Here is a 19,956-nt window from a genome sequence, read left to right on the forward strand (position 1 = left end):
AAATACAAGATGCGGTGCACTTACCAGCCACTTATCCCTTGCAAAAATAACTGTATTAAGCATTGATTCATAGAAGAGGCTGTAGCCCATCCATTCACTGATTATAATGTCAACTTTATCCACGGGCAGTTCAACTTCCTCCACTTTACCATTAAATATTGTGATTACTGTAAAACATTCCATGCAATTCTCTGATTAGTTGAAAAAGACAGGTTTTGTTTCATTTTTCAAAATGTATTCTTTCATGACAAGTGGCAAGATATGGCATTTGTTTCCCATTCCTAAATACCCTTGAACTGAGTGACTCGCTTGGTCATTTCAGAGGGCAGGTAGAAATCAAACAGGTCTGGAGACCCATTGAGGCCAGATCGGGTAAGGATGGCAGATAATCTTCATTTCACCAAATGGACTTTAGTGAGTCAGATAGGTCTTTACAAAAATCAGTCTAACTTTCAATCACTGAATTTAAATTCCAACAAATGCCTCAGTGGGATTTGAACCAATCTCCCCACACTAACAGCTGGGGCCTTTGGATTACTAATCCAGTGACATTACAACTACACCAGTACCAGCACAGGCTGGTATCAGTTTTAATTGAATGTATTTTCCCAGTCACAGTTAGCATGACATAGTAATACAGACACAACAAAATTACCATTGAATATAAATTAAATTAAAAATCAGCTCTTCAGGACACAATACATCTTTTATGAGATGCTTCTCTTTCAATTTAAAATTAAAAGATCTTGCAAAATATTTGATGACAAAATATACTATTTAATGTCTTTAAATTAAGAAGGGAAAATAATCTCTAATTAACCCTCTGATTGATGCAAAAAATTATGAAATTATTTTGGTCATTTCAATGAAATCGCTCAATGTATTTGTAGATACGTAATTGTGTTTGTTAATTCGCTTACTGTTGTCTAAGTGGTTTGCCTTGATGATCTTCTCAGAGTAATCACAAATACTGGAGCATTCAATCTGATGTGTTAAGAGAAAGACAAAGTATGAACCCGTGAGCACTGAAATATATCTCTGCATTGTACTGATCTTAGAACAGGTAATTATACCTGTGACTTCAAAAATAGCGCCACTCATGTCCATAGCAACAAGAGTGGTTTTTAAAGTTTGTAATCATCACTTAGCCAACAGGGAGTGTGAGTAAATCGGGCGAACATTGGCAGCTTTGATTCAGTTCAGCTCTGCCTGAGACTGCATGTATCAGGCATCTCAAAGAGAAGCAATGAAACAAAGAAAATAGGTATCTGAGGCAGTTTGGCCCTTCAAGCCTGTTTTGTAATTCAATATGATCATCCATTTCGTATCATGTTCCTGTTTTCCAAACCCTTATCCCAAAGAGCTATATCTAACTCCTTCTTAAAAATATTCAATGCTTTGGCTTCAACCATTTTCTGCACCAGAGAACTCGACAGGCTCCCTACTCTCTGGGTGAAGAGATTTCTTCTCATCTCAGTCCTAAATGGCGTGCCCTGTTTACTTAGACTTTGACCCCTTGTTCTGGTCATCAGGAACATCTTTCCAGCTTTTATTCTGTATAGTCCTGTTAGAATTTCATATGTCACTTTGAGATCCCCCTTTCATCTTCTAAACTTTGGTGAATTTAACCAATCTAGTGTCTCGCAGTTCCGTCATCCCAGGACTCTGTCTGGTAACCCTTTGTTTCCATAGTCAGACCATCCTTCCTCAGAGAAGGAGACCAAAACTGTGCACAATGCTCGAGGAGTGATCTCACCAAGGCCCAATACAATTGCAGAAAGACATCCCTACTCTTGAACACTATCCTCTCACATACCATGCTTACCTTCAGTGATTGGCGTATGAGGACATCCAGGTCTCCTTGCACCCCCCCTCTGCCATTCGCATATTAATCCACGTTCCTCTTTTTGCGATCAAAGTAGATAACCTCACATTTATCCACATTAAACAGCATCTGCCTTGCATTTGCCCACTCACTTGTTCACATCATACTGAAGCATCTCTAAATCCTCCTCATGGCTCCCCTGCCCACACACCGTTCTGTTGTTTGCAATCTTGGAGACATTACACTCAATTCCTTCATCTAAATCATTAAATATATTGTGAATACCTGGTGTTGAAGCACTGATCCCTGCAGAATCCCACTAGTTGTTGCTATGCCAATCTGAAAAAGATCTGATATTCCTATAATCATGAGGGGCATGGATAGGATAAATAGGCAAAGTCTTTTCCCTGGGGTGGGGGAATCCAGAACTAGAGGGCATAAGTTTAGGGTGAGAGGGGATAGATATAAAAGGGACCTAAGGGGCAATTGTTTCACGCAGTGGATGGAATGAGCTGCCAGAGGAAGTGGTGGAAGCTAGTACAATTGAAACACTTAAAAGGCATCTGGATGGGTATATGAATAGGAAGGGTTTGGAGAGATATGGGCCAGGTGCTGGCAGGTGGGACTAGATTGGGTTGGGATATCTGGTTGGCATGGATGGGTTGGACCGAAGGGTCTGTTTCAGTGCTGTACATCTCTATGACTTTATGCTGTGCTCTGTCTGTCAACCAGCTCTCTTTCCATGTCAGTACACGATCCTCGATTATTATTTGGGGAATGGAACTGATGTGTTCTTTAAGTGAGTAAATGCAAATACTGGGCTGGGTATGGAGCAAACCATGGTGTTTTGTCATTAGGACTGAGGGAAGGAGCAATTTCTTCACTCAAAGGAGGTGTGAATCACTGGAACTCTATACCCTGCAGCTGTGAATTGCAATATTAAGCACAATCAAGGCTGCAATTGACAATTTTATCCCTCGGAGAATGAAGGAATAAGAGGATAGGGCAGGGATGTGGAATTGAAGGCCAAGAATAGCCAGGATTATATAATTAGTTGAGCAAGCTTGATGGTCCATACTAGCTCCTCATGCTCCAATTTCTAATCTTCTTATATGATCTCGCAATCTGAGTGAGGGACCCAGGATGTATAACAACAAAGAGAATCAGTAAATGCTGTCTATTACTTTTCTTTGTTCATGTACTTGATTGATTGCCAGCTTGTTCTCCTGTGGACTGACACCATCCAGATCTAGAGACAAATTTGTCATCTTTAACCTGAGGTAGTTTTGGAGGTATACAAATTATGTTCTGATGCTTCATTGCATAGTCAGAGACGGAACCCCTCCATCCCTGTTGTCCTAGACTAACTTGGGCTGATAATGTTTCAGAGGCACTACTGCATCAGCTGTCCATTTACATCCCTCCACCTCCCTTCCAGTTTCTACCAATAACACCCAATGCCAACATTAACCAACCCTCACCCAGGCATGGTGAAGTTTTGATTAGGGAAGGAAAAACGTTCCATGGAAATTTGAATTAAATGAAACAGTGTAAAGCAGTAGAACTTTTCTCATCCTTTATTTCCTCACCTTTTCTCTCTTCTATATTGAAACAACCTGTCAGGCAGAACTACAGCTTCACTGGTGCCAGATCAACCCTTTGCAATTTTAGTCACAGCAAAGAAATTCACCGTCCTTGTTTTCAAACCCCTCCCTATCTCTGTAAGCTCCTGCAGACTTACAACTCTCCAAGATCTCTGCACTCCTCCAATTCTGGCCTCCTCAGCATTCCTGTTGATAATCGTGCCACCATTGGTGGCTGTGCCTTCAGATATCTGAGCCCTAAGCTCTTGAATTGCACCTCTCCATCCTGAAACCTCCCCGTCTCTCTACCTAAATCACTCTGTCAGCCCCTCTCCTCCAAGAAGGTACTTCTTTCAGCCCACTTCTTTGACCAACTCTTGACCATCTAATATTCCCTCTTGTGACTTGATGTCTAACTTAACTTTCTGATGCCAAGTATAAACATAGAAAATAGGGGCAGGGGTACGCCATTTGTTCCACCATTAAATACCATTATGTTTGATCATACAACTCAGCACCTTCTTCCCATTATCACCCCGTACCCTTTAATCTCTTTAGTCCTAAGAACTATATCTAACTCCTCCTTGAAAGCATGTTTAGGCCTCAGCATGAAACTCCTTGTGTTCTATTGTGCACTATATAAATACAATTTGTTATTATTGATCTGCAGATCTGCACAAGTGACGGAAGAGTCAGTTCCAAACTGGTCCAGTCCTTACTGGAGCTGAGATGCTGGTACTGTAATCTCGAGTCAAAACCATTGGCAGCTGTTGACAATCCCTTATGCAGGAGTCACTTGTTACTGTGCTGATCAGCTAACAATGTAGACAGGGTTAAAGTCAGATGAGTTGTTCCATATTGAATCGGGAGGGGGGGGTTCATGCACTGGTGCAGCTTGGCATTACACAGGTTAGTTCACGATGGGTACTTCTAAACAGAGTTGACAAAAGATGCACAACCATTGTGAAGAACATACCCCAAACACTTTCCTGGCTCCAGCTCTGGCTGCAAACATTGCTAAAATCCCAGTTCCACTTCCCACATCCAGCACAATTTTGTCCTTAAACACATGCTTGTTGTGGTAGACAGAATTCCTGTATGTTAATGTTCGGATTTCATCCTTTAACATTTCCTGTAGTTGAAATATACAAATAGCTGATTATTTTCACTTTTCCATCACATTATGAGAGAACCTGTGAAGAAGAGCATGCCTGATTTCAACAACATACAGATTAATAATTCTCAATGTGAAAAAAATGAGGACATACAAAAGAAGTTGTGGTTATTTTAGTTTTTAAGGATGTGTGGAGCACACATATAAATCCACACAGACCCACTCCCACACTCACACACACTAATTCCCGTGATAGTCCTAACCGATCCAGTGTTCATACATCAGTCCTGTCATCCCAGGAATCAGTCTGGTAAACTTTTGTTTCATTCCCCCTCCACAGCCAGAACATCCTTCCTTACATAAGGAGACCAAAACTGCACACAATGCTCCAGGTGTGACCTCAGCAAGGCCCTGTACAATTGCACAAAGACATCCCTGCTCCTGTGCTGAAATCATCTTGGTATGAAGGCCAACTGTCCCACTTGCCTTCTTCATCACTTGCTACAGCTACGTGCTGTCAATGACTGGAGTGCAAGGATATCGTGGTCTCAATGCACCCCCCTTTCCCAATCTATCGCCATTCAGATAATAACCTGCCTTTGTGTTTTTGCTACCAAAGTAGATAATCTCACAGGTATCTACATTATACTTCACCTGCCAAACATTTATCCACGCACTCAATATGTCCAAATAACAATGAAGCATCTCTGCTTCCTCCTCACAGTTTCCCTGTCCACATTGGGTCTCCAGATGAACAATTCCCCCAATATTGCTCTGCTGCCTCTGCCCCCTGCACATTCCTCCTTTTGCAAATCATAATACCTTGTGAAAGCCTCCATTGAAACTACCTCCATCCACAGTGAGGTACAGTGTAACCAGCACATTGACACAGTGTAACCCTGAATACGTGAACAGGATTATTCTAAGTCAAACATGTGTTTAACATAACACTATTTCCTAAACATCTGCACATTATCTAATTCCATCATTGCTGTTATCACCTTAAGGAATGATTACCTTTGGCTTTCTGCAGGTCACCTTGAAATGAAATAGCAAAGTTTGCAAAGTTGATGTCATTTTCCCTAAGAGCCTGTTCTTCTTGTTCCAGGCCCACTTATTGCCGTCAAGCTCCCTAGGTGGAAAACCGCTGGAGGTCTACAGAGAAGTGGAGCTTAAAGCAGCAACAGGGGTTACAATGAGCTTTGTGAGAAATGCACAGGGATAAAGATGTGCTAAATTCATACAGGTCACATAGGGCCAAATTCAGTCATGATGGGTGGCAGTGGGAATATGATAATTGGCCTCAGCGCTGCAGCTGCAGAGGAGGAAGAATGAGACAACGTTCTCAGTTCCAATCAATGTTTACTCAAATATGTACACTGGGAAAAAGCCCAAATGACTGCTTCCTGCAGTGGAGAAAACTCCATTAATTTATGCTTTATTAGCTTCCATGCAATATGAGTACACTCTTGTTAATCATCAAATTTTAACAAGTAAATTGTGTAATGGACAACAACACTATGTAAGTACCACCATCAGATACTTAAGTGAAATTGCGTAAAACGAACACTTTGTTGCAAGCGCTGATGTTTACAGAGACCAATCTGCACTGGGACTGACCAATTCAAAACTGGGTCACCGACCCTGGGATTAACAAAGAAAAACTTCATTTGGGATCGTAAGGTTATTGCGGTGGGAGAGGGATATTGTGGGGGGTTACTGCAAGGGGTCTATACTAGATTTCTCAGCTGACAGACTCGGTGGGTCTCTCCATTGTAGTTATACATTCTGGTATTTAGCATTTTTACTATATCCCTAGCCCTCATTTTTGGTTCTTGAAGATAAAGTAAATATTTGATACCAATCACATAATCCAAACTGTGATGCTTGTGACCAAACCCAGTCCAAGCTCTTTAACTGCATATGCAATCAGGAGAGTGTGATGTATGAGTGGATGGGGAACAGTAATGAACAAAATGGGATTATTCCTCTCGCTCAATAGTTCCAATGAATGTGAAAACAGCAATCAACACAGCTTCGAGAACCTTGAACTACATCATCAGCTAAGGCCCCAATCCAAGACGATCATGTTTTGGGTAGACCAGAATTTGAGTACTGACTGATTACCAAGACACTGGAAAGGGACCAATGGCTCAATGTACACATTACATACTGCTGCCCCTCTGTTAGGACCTGTGAACCACTGATCCTAGTAGCAAGCTGAATTCAGAGAGAGATTTACTGAACTCTTGCGAGATTTCAGTTCTTCCAGAAACAGCAGTTTCAATACTGATCAAACCTCTAGCTTGTTGGCAACAGAGCCTTACTCTCTGAGTTTATGACACAATGCTGAGGGCCTATCAGCCACTAAGTGAAAGTTTATTGAATAACATGCCACCAAAATGTGGGCATCAGTAAAAGACCCAGGAACCAGGAAGCTCAGAGTCATTATGGTGCAGAAAGAGGCCATTTGGCCCATCCTATTTGCACTGGCTTTTCAAATGAGCACCATGACTCAACTATGACCCTGCCTTGTCCCTGTAACCCTGCACACTGTTGCTATTCAAACAATCATTGATTGCCTCTACCTTCCACCCCATTTCCAGGGAGTGGACTCGAGACCTGAACCACTCGCTGTGTTACGCAAGGTTTCCCCCACAGGTTGATGTCAGCTTTAACTCAGTATTTTGATAAAGTCTGGATCAGATCTTGTTCTATTATGATATTATCTTGTTCTATTGTTTACTCCGACCCTCACTAGTAAACAGGCTGTGAAATGTAAGTTCGAGTTCAGTATGCAAGAAATCACAATCGAACCCGTAATACACAAAGAATGTGCTTCTCTCCAGGGCCACTTACTGTCAGCTTCATGTAGAATAGATTGACAAGAACTGACTTTCTATTCTCCATTAGTACAGTGTATTCCTTCTTTCAAACTCAGCCCCAGGTACATTTCAGTGTGGGCACAGTCAGCTATTAGCACAGAACATCATGTGAATTGTTCAATGTTCTGCTTTGCTCTGTTGACTAATGACAAACTGAGCTGGGAGCCATATGCATGCACAGATTGACGAGAGTGGTATTTGGAACAGCGTTACCTATTATTAACTGAACACTTGCACTTCATTGTGTTTAATGAATGGGCTTGCTAATGCATAGCATTTGAATCACAGATAATGCTGAACAGTTGGACCATTCAGACTGAAGGTAGAGGTCCATATGGTAAGGGAGGGCCAAAGATTAAACGGTAAAGTGGAAAATAACACAGGCTGATGGTTCAGTGAAGGCTGTTTCCCATTAGACAGAACACAACCCTATCTAAAAACACACTTTCAACTGGGAACAAATGATCATTAGACATCAACAAAAACAGAAATGTTGGCCAGAGAACATCATTCCGCCATGGTCCCACACTAACATTTCTGTCACAGACCTGCTGAAGTGTTCCACTGAGCCTCAGCGCAAGCTCAATAAACAATTTTCGGCTCAGTGACTGTGCAGCCTCTGGGTCTCCACACTGAGTTCAATAACTTTAGTGTCAGGATCCAGTCTTCCTTTTTTTTTTATCAATTCCCACACCCTGGTTCTGTGACGATTTGGGTTTCTTTTAGCACAGTCACGCATTCCCACATGCTCTGAGACCCGTTATCACATTGGTATGAGTTGCATTCAGTACAGCTAACCCATCTTTCCTACTCTTGGATCTAATTATCACAATCCTGAAGAAGGGTTACACCTGAAACATTGACTTCTCCATCTTCTGAGGCTGCCTGGCTTGCTGTGTTCTTCCAGCCTCCTGCTTGCTGACCTTATTATCACTTATTCAGCTTTTCTTCTGTCCTGGCCTGCTTTCCATTATCTCCTTATTTACTCACCCTTTTCATATATCTCTCTGTCTCACTGGGTTCCATCTCCACCCATCTCTTCATCTCTCCCATTCACCACTCCCTAACTTCAGGTTCAGCATAAGTACCACATTTTCCTAGTTGCTATCAGTTCTGATGAAGAGATACCAGACTTGAAACATGAAGTCTGCTTTCTTCCCACAGATGCTGCCAGACCTGCTGAGTTTCTCCAGCAATTTCTGTTTTTGTGTCAGATCTCCAACACCCGCAGATCTTTGTTTTATTGTTAGACATTAATCTATTCACGGTAAGAGGGAAAACCAGCAGTCTACACTATCACCTGAAATACAATGGTTATATTCTGCTGTGCTCCTCACACTCCGGGCAAGTTTTCTATCATCATTAAAGAGTCTGCTGGTGATGAAGTTGAGTCAATGTTGGCTCTTTCTACCCTTATCCTTAAAGGACGTTCAACACTTCAAATGTTGCTGTCCTTGTTCCTCAAGTACGTCGTTTCTCTTTCCACAGTTGCTATGAGACCTGCTGAATATTCCCAGCATGTTCTATTTTTATTCAGATTTCCAGTATTTGCAGTAATTTATGTATGGAGTCAAAGAGTCAGATAGCGGACCCTTCAGTCCAACCAGTCCATGCCAACCATAATCCCAAACTAAACCAGTCCCACCTGTCCACACTTGGCCCATATCCCTCCAAACATTTCTTGTTCATGAACTTATCTAAACATTTTTTTAATGTTGTAACTGTATCCACATCCACAACATTCCACACACAAACCACTCTTTGTGTTCAAAAAATATTCCCCTCATGTCTTTTTAAATCTTTCTCCTCTCATCTTAAAAATATACTCCCTAGTCTTGAAATCCCCCACTGTAGGAACTGACACCTGCCATTCATCTTATCTATACCGTTCATTATCTTATAATCATCCATTAGGTCATGTCTCGACCTCATACACTCCAGTGAAAAAATTCCCAGCCCATCCAGCCTCTCCTTATAACCCAAGCCCTCGATTCCCAGCAACATCCTGGTAAATGTCTTCTGAACCCTCTCCAGCTTAATAGTAGCCTTCCTATAAGAGGGAGAGCAGGACTGGACACAGTACTCCAGAAGAGGCTTCACCAACATCCTGTACAACCTCAACATAATGTCCCAACTCCTATACTCAAAGGCCTGAGCAATGAAGGCAAGTGTGCTAAACACCTTCTTAACCTGTCTACCTGTGATGCAAACTTCAAAGAATTATGTACCTGAAACCCTAAATCTCTCTGTTCTACAACACTGCCCAAGGCCCTACCTTTAATGGTGTAAGTCTTAGAGTCATAGAGCTCTACAGCGCAGAATTAAACCCTTCAGTCTGAATCATCCACGCTGACCAGATATCCTAAAAAAATCTACTCCCATTTGCCAGCATTTGGCCCATATCGCTCTGATCCCTTCCTATTCATATACCCATCCAGATGCCTTTTAAATGCTGTAATTGTACCAGCCTCCACCACTTCCTCTGGCAGCCATTCAATACATACACCACCTGCTGCAAGAGAAAGTTGCCACTTCATTACCTTTTAAATCGTTCCCCTTTCAACCTAAACCTATGTCCTCTAGTTTTGGACTTCCCCCATCCTGGGGAAAACACCTTGTCTATTTACTCTATCCATGCCCTTCATGATTTTATAAACCTCTATAAGGCCACCCCTCAAACTCTGACACTCCAGGGAAAACAGCCCCACCTATTCAGCCTCTCCCTACAGCTCAAACCCTCCAATCCTGGCAACATCCTTGTAAATATTTTCTGAACCTTATCAAGTTTCACAACATCCTTCTGACAGGAAGGAGACCAGAAATGCATGCAATATTCCAACAGTGGCCTAACCAATGTCCTGTACAGCAGCCACATGACCTCCCAACTCCAATACTCAATTCCAAATAAAGGCAAGCATACCAAATGCCTTCTTCACTATCCTGTCCACCTGTGACTCCATTTTCAAGGAAGTATGAACCAGCACTCTAAAGTCTCTTTGTTCAGCAACACTCACTAGGACCTAACCATTAAGTGTAGAAGTCCTGCCCTGATTTGCCTTTCCAAAATGCAGCATCTTGCATTTATCTAAATTAAACTCCATCTACCACTCTACGGCCCATTGGCCCATCTGATCAAGGCCCCATTGTCCTCTGAGGTAACCTTCTTCATTGTCTACTACACCTCCAATTTTGGTGTCATCTGTAAATTTACTAACTATACCTCTTATGTTCACATTCAAATCATTTTTCTAAATGAAGAAAAGCAGTGGACCCAGCACTGATCCTTGTGGCGCACACCACTGGTCACAGGCCTCCAGTCTAAAAAGCAACCCTCCATCACTACCCTCAGCCTCCTACCTTCGAGCCAGTTCTGTTTCCAAATGGCTAGCTCTCCCTGTATTCCATTTGATCTGACAGCGCTAACCAGTCTACCATGAAGAACCTTGTTGAATACCTTACTGAAGTCCATATAGATCAAGTCGACTGTACTGCCCTTATCAATCCTCTTTGTGACTTCTTCAAAGAGCTCAATCAATTTCCCATGCACAAAGCCATGTTGACTATCCCTAATCAGTCCTTGCCTTTCCAAATACATGTAAACCTTGTTTCTCAGAATTCCCTCCAACAACTTGTCCACCAGTGATGTCAGTCTCACTGGTCTATAGTTCGCTGACTTTCCTTACCATCTTTCTTAAATAGGGGCACAACATTAGCCAACCTCCAGACTTCTGGTGCCTCATCTGTGACTATTTTCTTTGTTTGTTTTACCAAGATGCAATACTCACATTTATCCAAATTAAACTCCTTTTGCCATTCTTCAGCCTATTGACCCAATTAATCAGGATCCTTTTGTAATTTTGGATGATTGTGTTCATTTCCACTATACCAGCAATCTTGGTATCATCTGCAAACTTACTAACCATGCTTTCTATATTCTCATCTAAATAATTTATAAAAATGGCAAAAAAAAGCGGATCCAGAACCAATCCCTGCAGAACACCACTGGTCACAGCCCTCCAGTCCGAAAAACAACCGTCCAACACAACTCTCTGTCTTCTGCCATTAAGCCAATTTTGTATCCAATTGGCAAGGTCATCCTGAATCCCATTCTTGGAAAAGTTACTTAAAGTCAGAAAATCTCAAAGGAAAACATGATCTGTTTAAAGTTGCAACTTTTGCATTTGGATTAATTCACCACACCCACCCATTCTGCCCCCTTCCATTCTGCCCTCAAATTCTGATCCCTCCTTACACCCTGCCCCCTTCCATTCTGCCCCCTCAGACCCTATCCCTCCATTTGCCCATCAAACCATGTCCCTTCCATTCTGCCCCCTCTGACTATGCCTCTTCCATTCTGCCCCCTCAGAAAATGCCCCTGCCATTCTGCCCCCTCAGACCCTGCCTCTTCCATTCTGCCCCCTCAAACCCTGCCTCTTCCATTCTGCCCCCTCAAACCCTGCACTTTCCATTCTACCCCCTCAGGCCCTGCCCCATTCCATTCTGCCCTTTCCATTCTGCCCCCTCAGACCATGCCCCTTCCATTCTGCGCTGTCAGACCCTGCTCCCTTCCCCCTCCTCCCATATTACCCTCTCAAACACTGCTCCCTCATACCCTATTCCCTGACAACACCATCCCCTTTCATCCTGCCACTTAAACTCTGATCCTTCTTGCTGCCCCCTCACACCCCACTCCCTCATACCCTGCCCCTTCACATCCGGTCACTACCGCCTCTACCCCCTCACCCTATCACCAGGAGCCCATCCCCTAGCACACAACCCCCTCCCATCCAGCCCCATTGCACCCTGTTCCACTAATCCTGCCCTCCTCATACTCTACCCTCACCAGCACTCTCAAACCCCGCATCCTCAGAGTCAGACTTTGCTCTCTCAAATATCTGTCCCCATCCTCCCTCTTACTACCCCCTTGACCCATTATACCTGCAAAACACACACTTGAAAGTGCTTTACTCAGTACCTACCCATTTGGGCCTTCTAAAGTTGCAGTTTGCAACATAGAGACTATTGAAAGCTGGACATTCTACACCCTTTTTTTTAGTGGAAACTATGAAGAGAATTTAGGTGATGACTAATATTTTATATTCATTAACGTGGGTGTTTTTGACAAGGCTACCATTACTGAATGACTTGTTCGGCCATTTCAATGTGCAGTTACAGAGTCAACCACAGTGCTGTAGATCTGAAGTCATCTGTAAAAATAAGTAAAGACTGCAGATTTCCCTCCCTCAAGCTCATTAATGATTTAGATTATTTTTAATGACATCTGATAGTTCCATAGTCATTATTATTGATAATAGTAATTTTTAATTCTATTTTTAATTTTTTTCATTAACTGGATTTTAATTCCTAAGCTACTGTTGTGAGATCATCTCAAGTCTCTGTGTCATTCATCTAACTGGTGCAGTAAGATTATTCCTGTGTTCTGCACCCCAGACTAATGACCTCGAACAAACAAAACTCTGCTAGTTAAGCCAGTTAATCACTAGAACTGGTTAGTGAAATCAAACTAATTAGCTATGTTGGGCTGGTTAGTGATACGGTGTTGGTTGGTGATGTTGATCTACTTAGTGATTGCAAACTGGTTAAGAGCATTGATGTGGTTAGTGATGTTGAGCTAGTTAGGAACTTCAGAATAATTTAATAGTGGGCTGATTAGGGATGTGGCACTGGTTAAGGATATTGTGCTGGCAAGTGAAGTCAAGCTGGTTTGGACTACTGGGCTGGCTAAAGTTGTTGGGCTGGTTAGTGACACCAGGCTGGTTAGGGACATGGTTAGTTATGTTGTGCTGGCTAGAGGCATCAGGCTGGTTAGGGATGTTGGACTGATTAAAGTTGTTGGGCTGGTTAGTGACACCAGGCTGGTTAGGGACATTGCACTGATGAGGGATGTTGGCTGGTTGGGGACGTTGGATGGTTAGTAGTACAGGACTGATCACTGAAGAAAACACAATATTATTTTCACAGCTGTCCCATTCCTGACAGTTTTCGCATTCTCCACTAAAGTTCAAAAAGGACCACCATCTCCATTTCCGGATGGTTAATACTGACATGTTCCCCATGGAAATTACATTCACCTCTCCACTAGATTAAAACAATCAAGTTACCCATGTTATGAAGCAGAAAATATGTGTATGAATTGATTTAATGGGTGACATTTATATATGTTGCACAATGATCATTTAAATGAGGTACTCCATCAATACAGGAAGAGATCAAAACTTACCTCGTGGATGCCAAAATGAGCGTAGGAATCAAAGTAGTAATCTTTCGATGTCATCTCATCTGGTGTCAAATGTTTTGCCATTTTACCTCTCCCCAGGCAACTTGTCTGTACTGGTGTTTGTGATAAGGTCTGCACTGGTGTTTGTACCGTTGTCTGCATTGGTGTCTGTGTCTGCTGTGTTGTTTGAACTGGCTGCGTGACAGGCAGAGGCTCGGCTTGGTCACTGGAGACCTGTTTCAGGGGAATAAGAAATACTCTGTAAACTGGGTGAGCAATCCTCGCCGCTGACTGTCTCACTGTCTGAGGCTGCCTGCACCATTGCTCACCATCGGCAAAGCTCACTGCCACCACACTCTGAGATTTACAGAGCACATGTGGTCTGGTGTGGTTCAGGAAAACAACTTGGTATTCTAACAAGAAGAGACTCACGTCTTGAACAAGAGGTAGTTTATTGCATGTTAGTAATCAGGCACGAGTTACACTGATATGAGAGACCTGGACAACAGGTCCTAAGCTGTTCTCCCACCAAGTCTATATGATAACATCATAGTGGGGGATGTTTAAGCCACTCCTCAGTACTAACTCTTTCAGATATCTACGTCCTTTCACACATAGATAGCTATTAAAATTTCTAGTGTGTCCACAACTGGAATGATTACAACAGTAAATGAAACGGTGGGCCTTCCTGCACTAGGGCAAACAAATAATCATAATATTAGCCACTTATTAAGACAGTCTACACCCTTGAGTATTGAAGGAAGTGGCTATTGAGGTAGTCAATGTATTGGTGATTATCTTCCAAAATCCTGGAATGATGCATGTAGGTTGGAAGGTAGGAAATGTTATCCCACTATTGAGGAAGGGAGCAAGTGAGATAACAGGGAATGACAAACCTGTCGGTTTTACATCAGTTGTGGGGAAATGCCAAAATCTATTTTAAAGGAGAGGATAAATAGACGTCTGATTGGTTAGGATTTGCGTGGACATGGTCAGCATGGATTTGCGAATGGGACATTGTGTTTGTTGAGCTTGTGAGCATTTTGTTTCGACTATTACTGATAAATTTGATAAAGGAGCACTGATGGACATAGTACATACTTAGACTTTCAAATGGCTTTCAATAAAATCCCTCACACGAGGCTGGTTAGATAAATTAAAGCACATACGACAGTAAGTACTGTGCTGGCATGGATAGACAATTGGCCAACAGACAGAAAACAGAGAGTAAAAATAAATGGGCCGTTCTCATGTTGGTATTGTGACTAAGGGCTGTCCACAATTATATGTTGAAGGTTTTAAAGTTGGGAACATGGGCTGTGGTAGTGCAGTGGTAGTGTTCCTATCCCTGAGCCAGGACGCCTGGATTCAGGTCCTACCTATCATAAGTCTCTTAACAAGTTCAATTAAAATATAATTTTAGAGGAGATCTGAGATAATTCTTTTCACCTAGATGTTAGTACACGTATGGAACATGCTGGCTGAGAGTGTGGTGGAGGCAGGTATGCCCCTAACATTTAAGAAGCATCTGGATGTGCCCTTGAAATGCCAGGGCATGGCAGACTGTGGCCTAAGTGCAGATTAATGAGATTAGTGTAGTTTGGTGTTTGTTGGTCAGCACAGACTTTGTGGGCCGAAGGGTCTGTTTCTATACAGTATGACTCGAAGACTCCAAAGTACCTAGAGATGTGTAAGGAGAGTGAACGATACAAAGCTAAGTGGGAAGGTGAGATGTGAGAAAGGTGCAAAGCAGCTTTAGGAGGATCTGGATAGGCTTAATGAGTGGGCAAGAACATGGCAAATGGAAGGTATTGGGCAAAAACTGAGTGGTTCTTCACTTTGATAGGAGAAACGGATGTGCAGGGTATTTCTTAAATGGGATGAGGTTGTAAAGTGTAGGCATACAAAGGGGCCTAGGTGTCCTTGCCAATAGGAATTGCAGGTTGACGTGTAGGTGCAGTATAAAAACTGAAAGAACTGTGGATGCTGAAAATCAGAAACAAAACAGAAATTGATGGAAAAGACTCAGCAGGTCTGGCAGCATCTGTGAAAAGGAATCAGCTTTGACCACTGCATCCGAAACTTTAATGTTGATATCTTTTCACAGATGCTGCCAGACTGTTGAGCTTTTCCAGCAACGTCTGTTTCTGTAGGTGCAGTAAGCTGTTAGGTTAGATTTCATCTGGAGCACTGAGTGCAATTTTGGTCTCCTTATCTCAGTTCACTTGAGAATGTAACTTTTAAATAAAGGTTTGCCATTTACATATGGAAGAACTGAAACCAATATGGTCATTCTAAACGATGAGAGACTTAGCAAACAATCCAGGTCTTTTTTAGTATATAATTTCAGTTACATCACACTGTAAATTTATTTGATAAATTCCATGTCTTACAACCTTATACTCCACAACCACCTGATGAAGGAGCAGCACTCCGAAAGCTAGTGCTTCCAAATAAACCTGTTGGACTATAACCTGGAGTTGTGCGATTTTTCACGTTGTCTCAGGAAAGATATTATTGCCATAGAGAGAGTGCAATGAATCTTCACCAGACTGATTCCCAGAATGGTGAGACTGTCCTATGGAGAAAGATTGGGAAAACCGGGCTTGTTTTCTCTGGAGTTTTGAAGAATGAGAGATCATCTCATTGAAACTTACAAAATTCTTCAAGGGACAAACATACCAACAAAACTTTAAAGCAAGGGGGCACCACTTAGATCTGAGATGGGGAGAATGTTTTTTACATCTTTGGAATTATCCACCACAGGGGACCGTGGAAGCTCATTCTCTGAGGATGTTTAAGGTAGATATCAATAGTTTTCTGAACACCAGTGACAGGCAAGGTTATGGGGATGAGATGAATAAAAACCATTGAAGTATTTGATCAGCTATGATTAGATTACATTCCCGACAGTACGGAAACAGGCTCTATGGCCCAACAACCCCACACCGACATTCTGAACAGTAACCCACCCAGACCCATTTCCCTACCCTGTATTTACCTAACACTACGGGCAATTTAGCACAGTCAATTCACCTAACCTGCACATCTTTGGATTGTGGGAAAAAACCGGAGCACCCAGAGGAAACCCATGCAGACACAGGGAGAATGTGCAAACTTCACACAGTCACCCAAGGTGGGACTTTGACCCAGGTCCCTGGTGCTGTGAGGCCACTGAGCCACCATGCCACCCATACTGATGGCTGAATGGCTGACACCTGTTCCTTCCTCCTTGCCAAACAATTAGCATTCTCTTTTCATCTGATGTAAAACGATCTTCTCCTTTATCCAGGTATTCTTGCAAATTATCCTGACGGATGCAAGATGAAAAACTTTGCGAAAATGTCTCTTTTTTGCATCAAGGCCTCCAAAGGAATTCCACAGGAGCCTTATCAAACAAAATGTGAAACCAAGTCCCATTCGAGCAGGTAACAAAGTAACATCTTCAAGGAGCACCAAAAAGAGCTAGGAGGAAGGTAATGGAGAGAAATCCAGAGCTTAAGGCCATGACTACCAAAGACGGAAAACCAGCAGAGATCTTGCAGCATTTGAAGCGCAGGGACAAGGATATGGAGCTGTTTGTAAAGAATAAGGATTTTAAAATGGCAGCACGTCCGGACCAGAAAACACTGGAAGCAAAGGAGCTAAGTGGTGATGAATGAATGGGACTTGGTGTGAGTTTGGATATAGTTGGCAGTGTTTTGGTTGAGTTAAGGTTTCTGGGGGAAGCTGGAAGTATGACCACAACTGTGGGCTGCAATAGTCCAATCTGTATATAGCAATAACATGGACAGAGACTTCAGCCAGAGATAAAATGAGGCAGGGAAAGAGCCATCTGCATTTATGGGCAGGTAGCTTCCTTAAGGAGCATCTACTGCAATTACCATAAGTAACTGTTTAGTAGCTGAACTTCAAGATGGAAAAGGTATGGAGTCAAAATGCCAACTCTGATCCAAACAGGAATCCAAGTGTGCAACCAATGTGGCGGGATCAGCTGCCAGGGAGAGGGAGGACCCAATGACTGGGACAGAGATTTCATGATGACGGTGTAGACCTTCCCAATACTATTTGGAGGAAACGTTTGCCCATCAATTTGCCCAATGAATGCTGACAAAATTCCAAATACAGTGGAAGGGTCAAGTGAGGTATTGGTGAGACGGAGCTGGCTGTCACGTAAGAATTGTCATTATATTTTTGGCTGAAAGAGACCAAAGAGAAATCTTTGAAAGACACAAGAGCAGGAGGAGGAAGAGAAACCATTGTAGGTGATTTTCTGGATGGGGCTGGGATAGATTGGAAACTGGTTGAAACAAGACCAGACTGATTACAATGGGCTGATTACAATGGGCTGAAACAGCTTAATCTGTATTGTTAAAAAAAACACAGGAATAAACATCATTTGATATTAAGACAAAACACATGTTAGCATGTTATTGTCAAAGTATTAGAGAATGAGGAGCTCTACATCAAGTGAGAGAAAGAGAGAAATCTGTATCAAGAGAGAGAGAGAGATATCCATTGAGGAAAAGAGAATGAGAGGGGGAATTGTATTGAGGGAGGGAGAGAGAGGGAACTGTATCAAGGGGGAGAGAGAGGTTACTGTATCAAGAGACAGAGAGGGAAGGAACTGTATTGAGGAGGAGAGAAAGAGAGAGGGAACTGTATTGAGGAAGAGGGGGGAGAGAGAGAGAGAGAGAGAGAGACAGAGGGGGCTCTGTATCAGGGGGAAAAGAGAGAGGGGAACTGTATCGAGGAAGAGGGAGGTCTATTGAAGGAGAGGGAGCTAGGTACTGAGAGAGAGAGGAATCTGTGTTGAGGGAGAGAGAGAGAGACTGAAGGCAGGGATGTGAACGGATTATTAATCCAATCATCTGATTTACTGTTCCTCTAACAGTGTCCATGCTATTACTGGACCTCCTCCCTCTCTCCCTTAATCTTCTCTGGTAATTACTCATGACAAGTACTTTCCTTAAGTTCATGCACTCCACACCCACTGCTCTTTCCCCAGTCACCAGGACTGCAGCAGAGTATCTAGTCTGGAGAGTCAGTAGGGAGAGGGGTGGGTTCACAATCTGAAGGCACTCAACAGTAAGTCCAAGGGTATAGGAAAACTTACTTTCCAGCTCTAGTAATCAATGGGCAATATTCAGATTGAAGTTTCTATTTTCAAATAGTCCGTCTTGATGTGCCTTATATTTCCTGTTCCGAGTTAATCTGAACCACAAAGCAACCAGTATAAATTCTGGAAATGGTACCCAACATCACTGGGCCTCTCAGTCATACTCATTTAATTGTGGATTAGTGGTGCTGGAAGAGCACAGCAGTTCAGGCAGCATCCAAGTAGCTTGGATGCTGCCTGAACTGCTGTGCTCTTCCAGCACCACTAATCAAGAGTCTGGTTTCCAGCATCTGCAGTCATTGTTTTTACCTCATTTAATTGTGTCCTGCATTTCCTCAATTAATCATACAAAAGGTCAGAACACAGGTCAAGTATAGGTGGGCACAGCCTTTTTACAACAGTAGCCTGAGAGAAATATTTCTCTGTGCTGCAGCTTTTTTGTAGAACATCAGGATCTTCCACTGAGGAATAATAGAATGGCTTTAAATGCATTCATGACCAAAAGTGTCCCAAAGCTTTGGGGGCGGTCAGTAACAGACTCAGGGAGAGAGAGAGAGAGGAGGTGCAGTAATAGCATGGACAGTGTTAGAGGAAAGTAAGTCAGATGATTGGATTAATAATCCATTCAAATCCCTGCCTTCAGTACAAAGGTCTCTCTCTCTCTCTCTCTCTCTTGCTTGAGCTACACACATCCAGGAAAGTGGAGAATATTTCATCACACTCCTGACTTGTGCCTTTTGGATGATTGCCACGTCTTTGAACCCCATGAAGGATCATATCGCTGAGCAGTCTGAATAATGTACTGTCAATGTAGGATTTGTGGATTCTGGTTATTAGCAACCTAACACCAAAGCATTTTATGAAATTCTGTCATATTGTCATAAAAATCTTCACCTCTCTGGTGATGCAAATGCAGGGTATGGCCGACCACACACTAATGACTTGCTATATTGAAGTTTTCCAATTTTCTTTTGTCCCCAATCAGGCCAGCATTTATTGCCATCTCTGGTTGGACCTGGGGAACAACGTGGTGAACTGCCTTCCTGAAATGATGCAACATGTGGTGTGGGAATAAGGGAGGGAGTTCCAGGATTTTGGCCCGGCAACATTGAAGCAACGGCAATATATATTCAAGACGGGATGGTGAGTGACTTGGAAGGGAATGAGCAGGGGACTGTGCTCCCATATATCT

At 42.6% G+C, this 19,956-nt stretch overlaps 1 protein-coding gene across 1 annotated transcript in view; it reads right to left on the bottom strand.

Moving 5' to 3' along the window:
* Nucleotides 1-19,956, bottom strand: part of LOC140457931 (protein arginine N-methyltransferase 8-like) — a 64,987-nt gene that overhangs the window by 14,289 nt on the left and 30,742 nt on the right. Inside the window, exons 2-5 of the mRNA XM_072551768.1 lie at nt 13,649-13,879; nt 4,385-4,540; nt 921-984; nt 25-167 (exon numbers count right to left, since the gene is read on the bottom strand). Of these exons, the coding sequence (XP_072407869.1) occupies nt 25-167; nt 921-984; nt 4,385-4,540; nt 13,649-13,879 (594 nt within the window). The remainder of the gene's footprint in view (nt 1-24; nt 168-920; nt 985-4,384; nt 4,541-13,648; nt 13,880-19,956) is intronic.

This window comes from Chiloscyllium punctatum, chromosome 32, assembly GCF_047496795.1.
Source record: "Chiloscyllium punctatum isolate Juve2018m chromosome 32, sChiPun1.3, whole genome shotgun sequence".
In the NCBI taxonomy this organism is placed as follows: domain Eukaryota; kingdom Metazoa; phylum Chordata; class Chondrichthyes; order Orectolobiformes; family Hemiscylliidae; genus Chiloscyllium; species Chiloscyllium punctatum.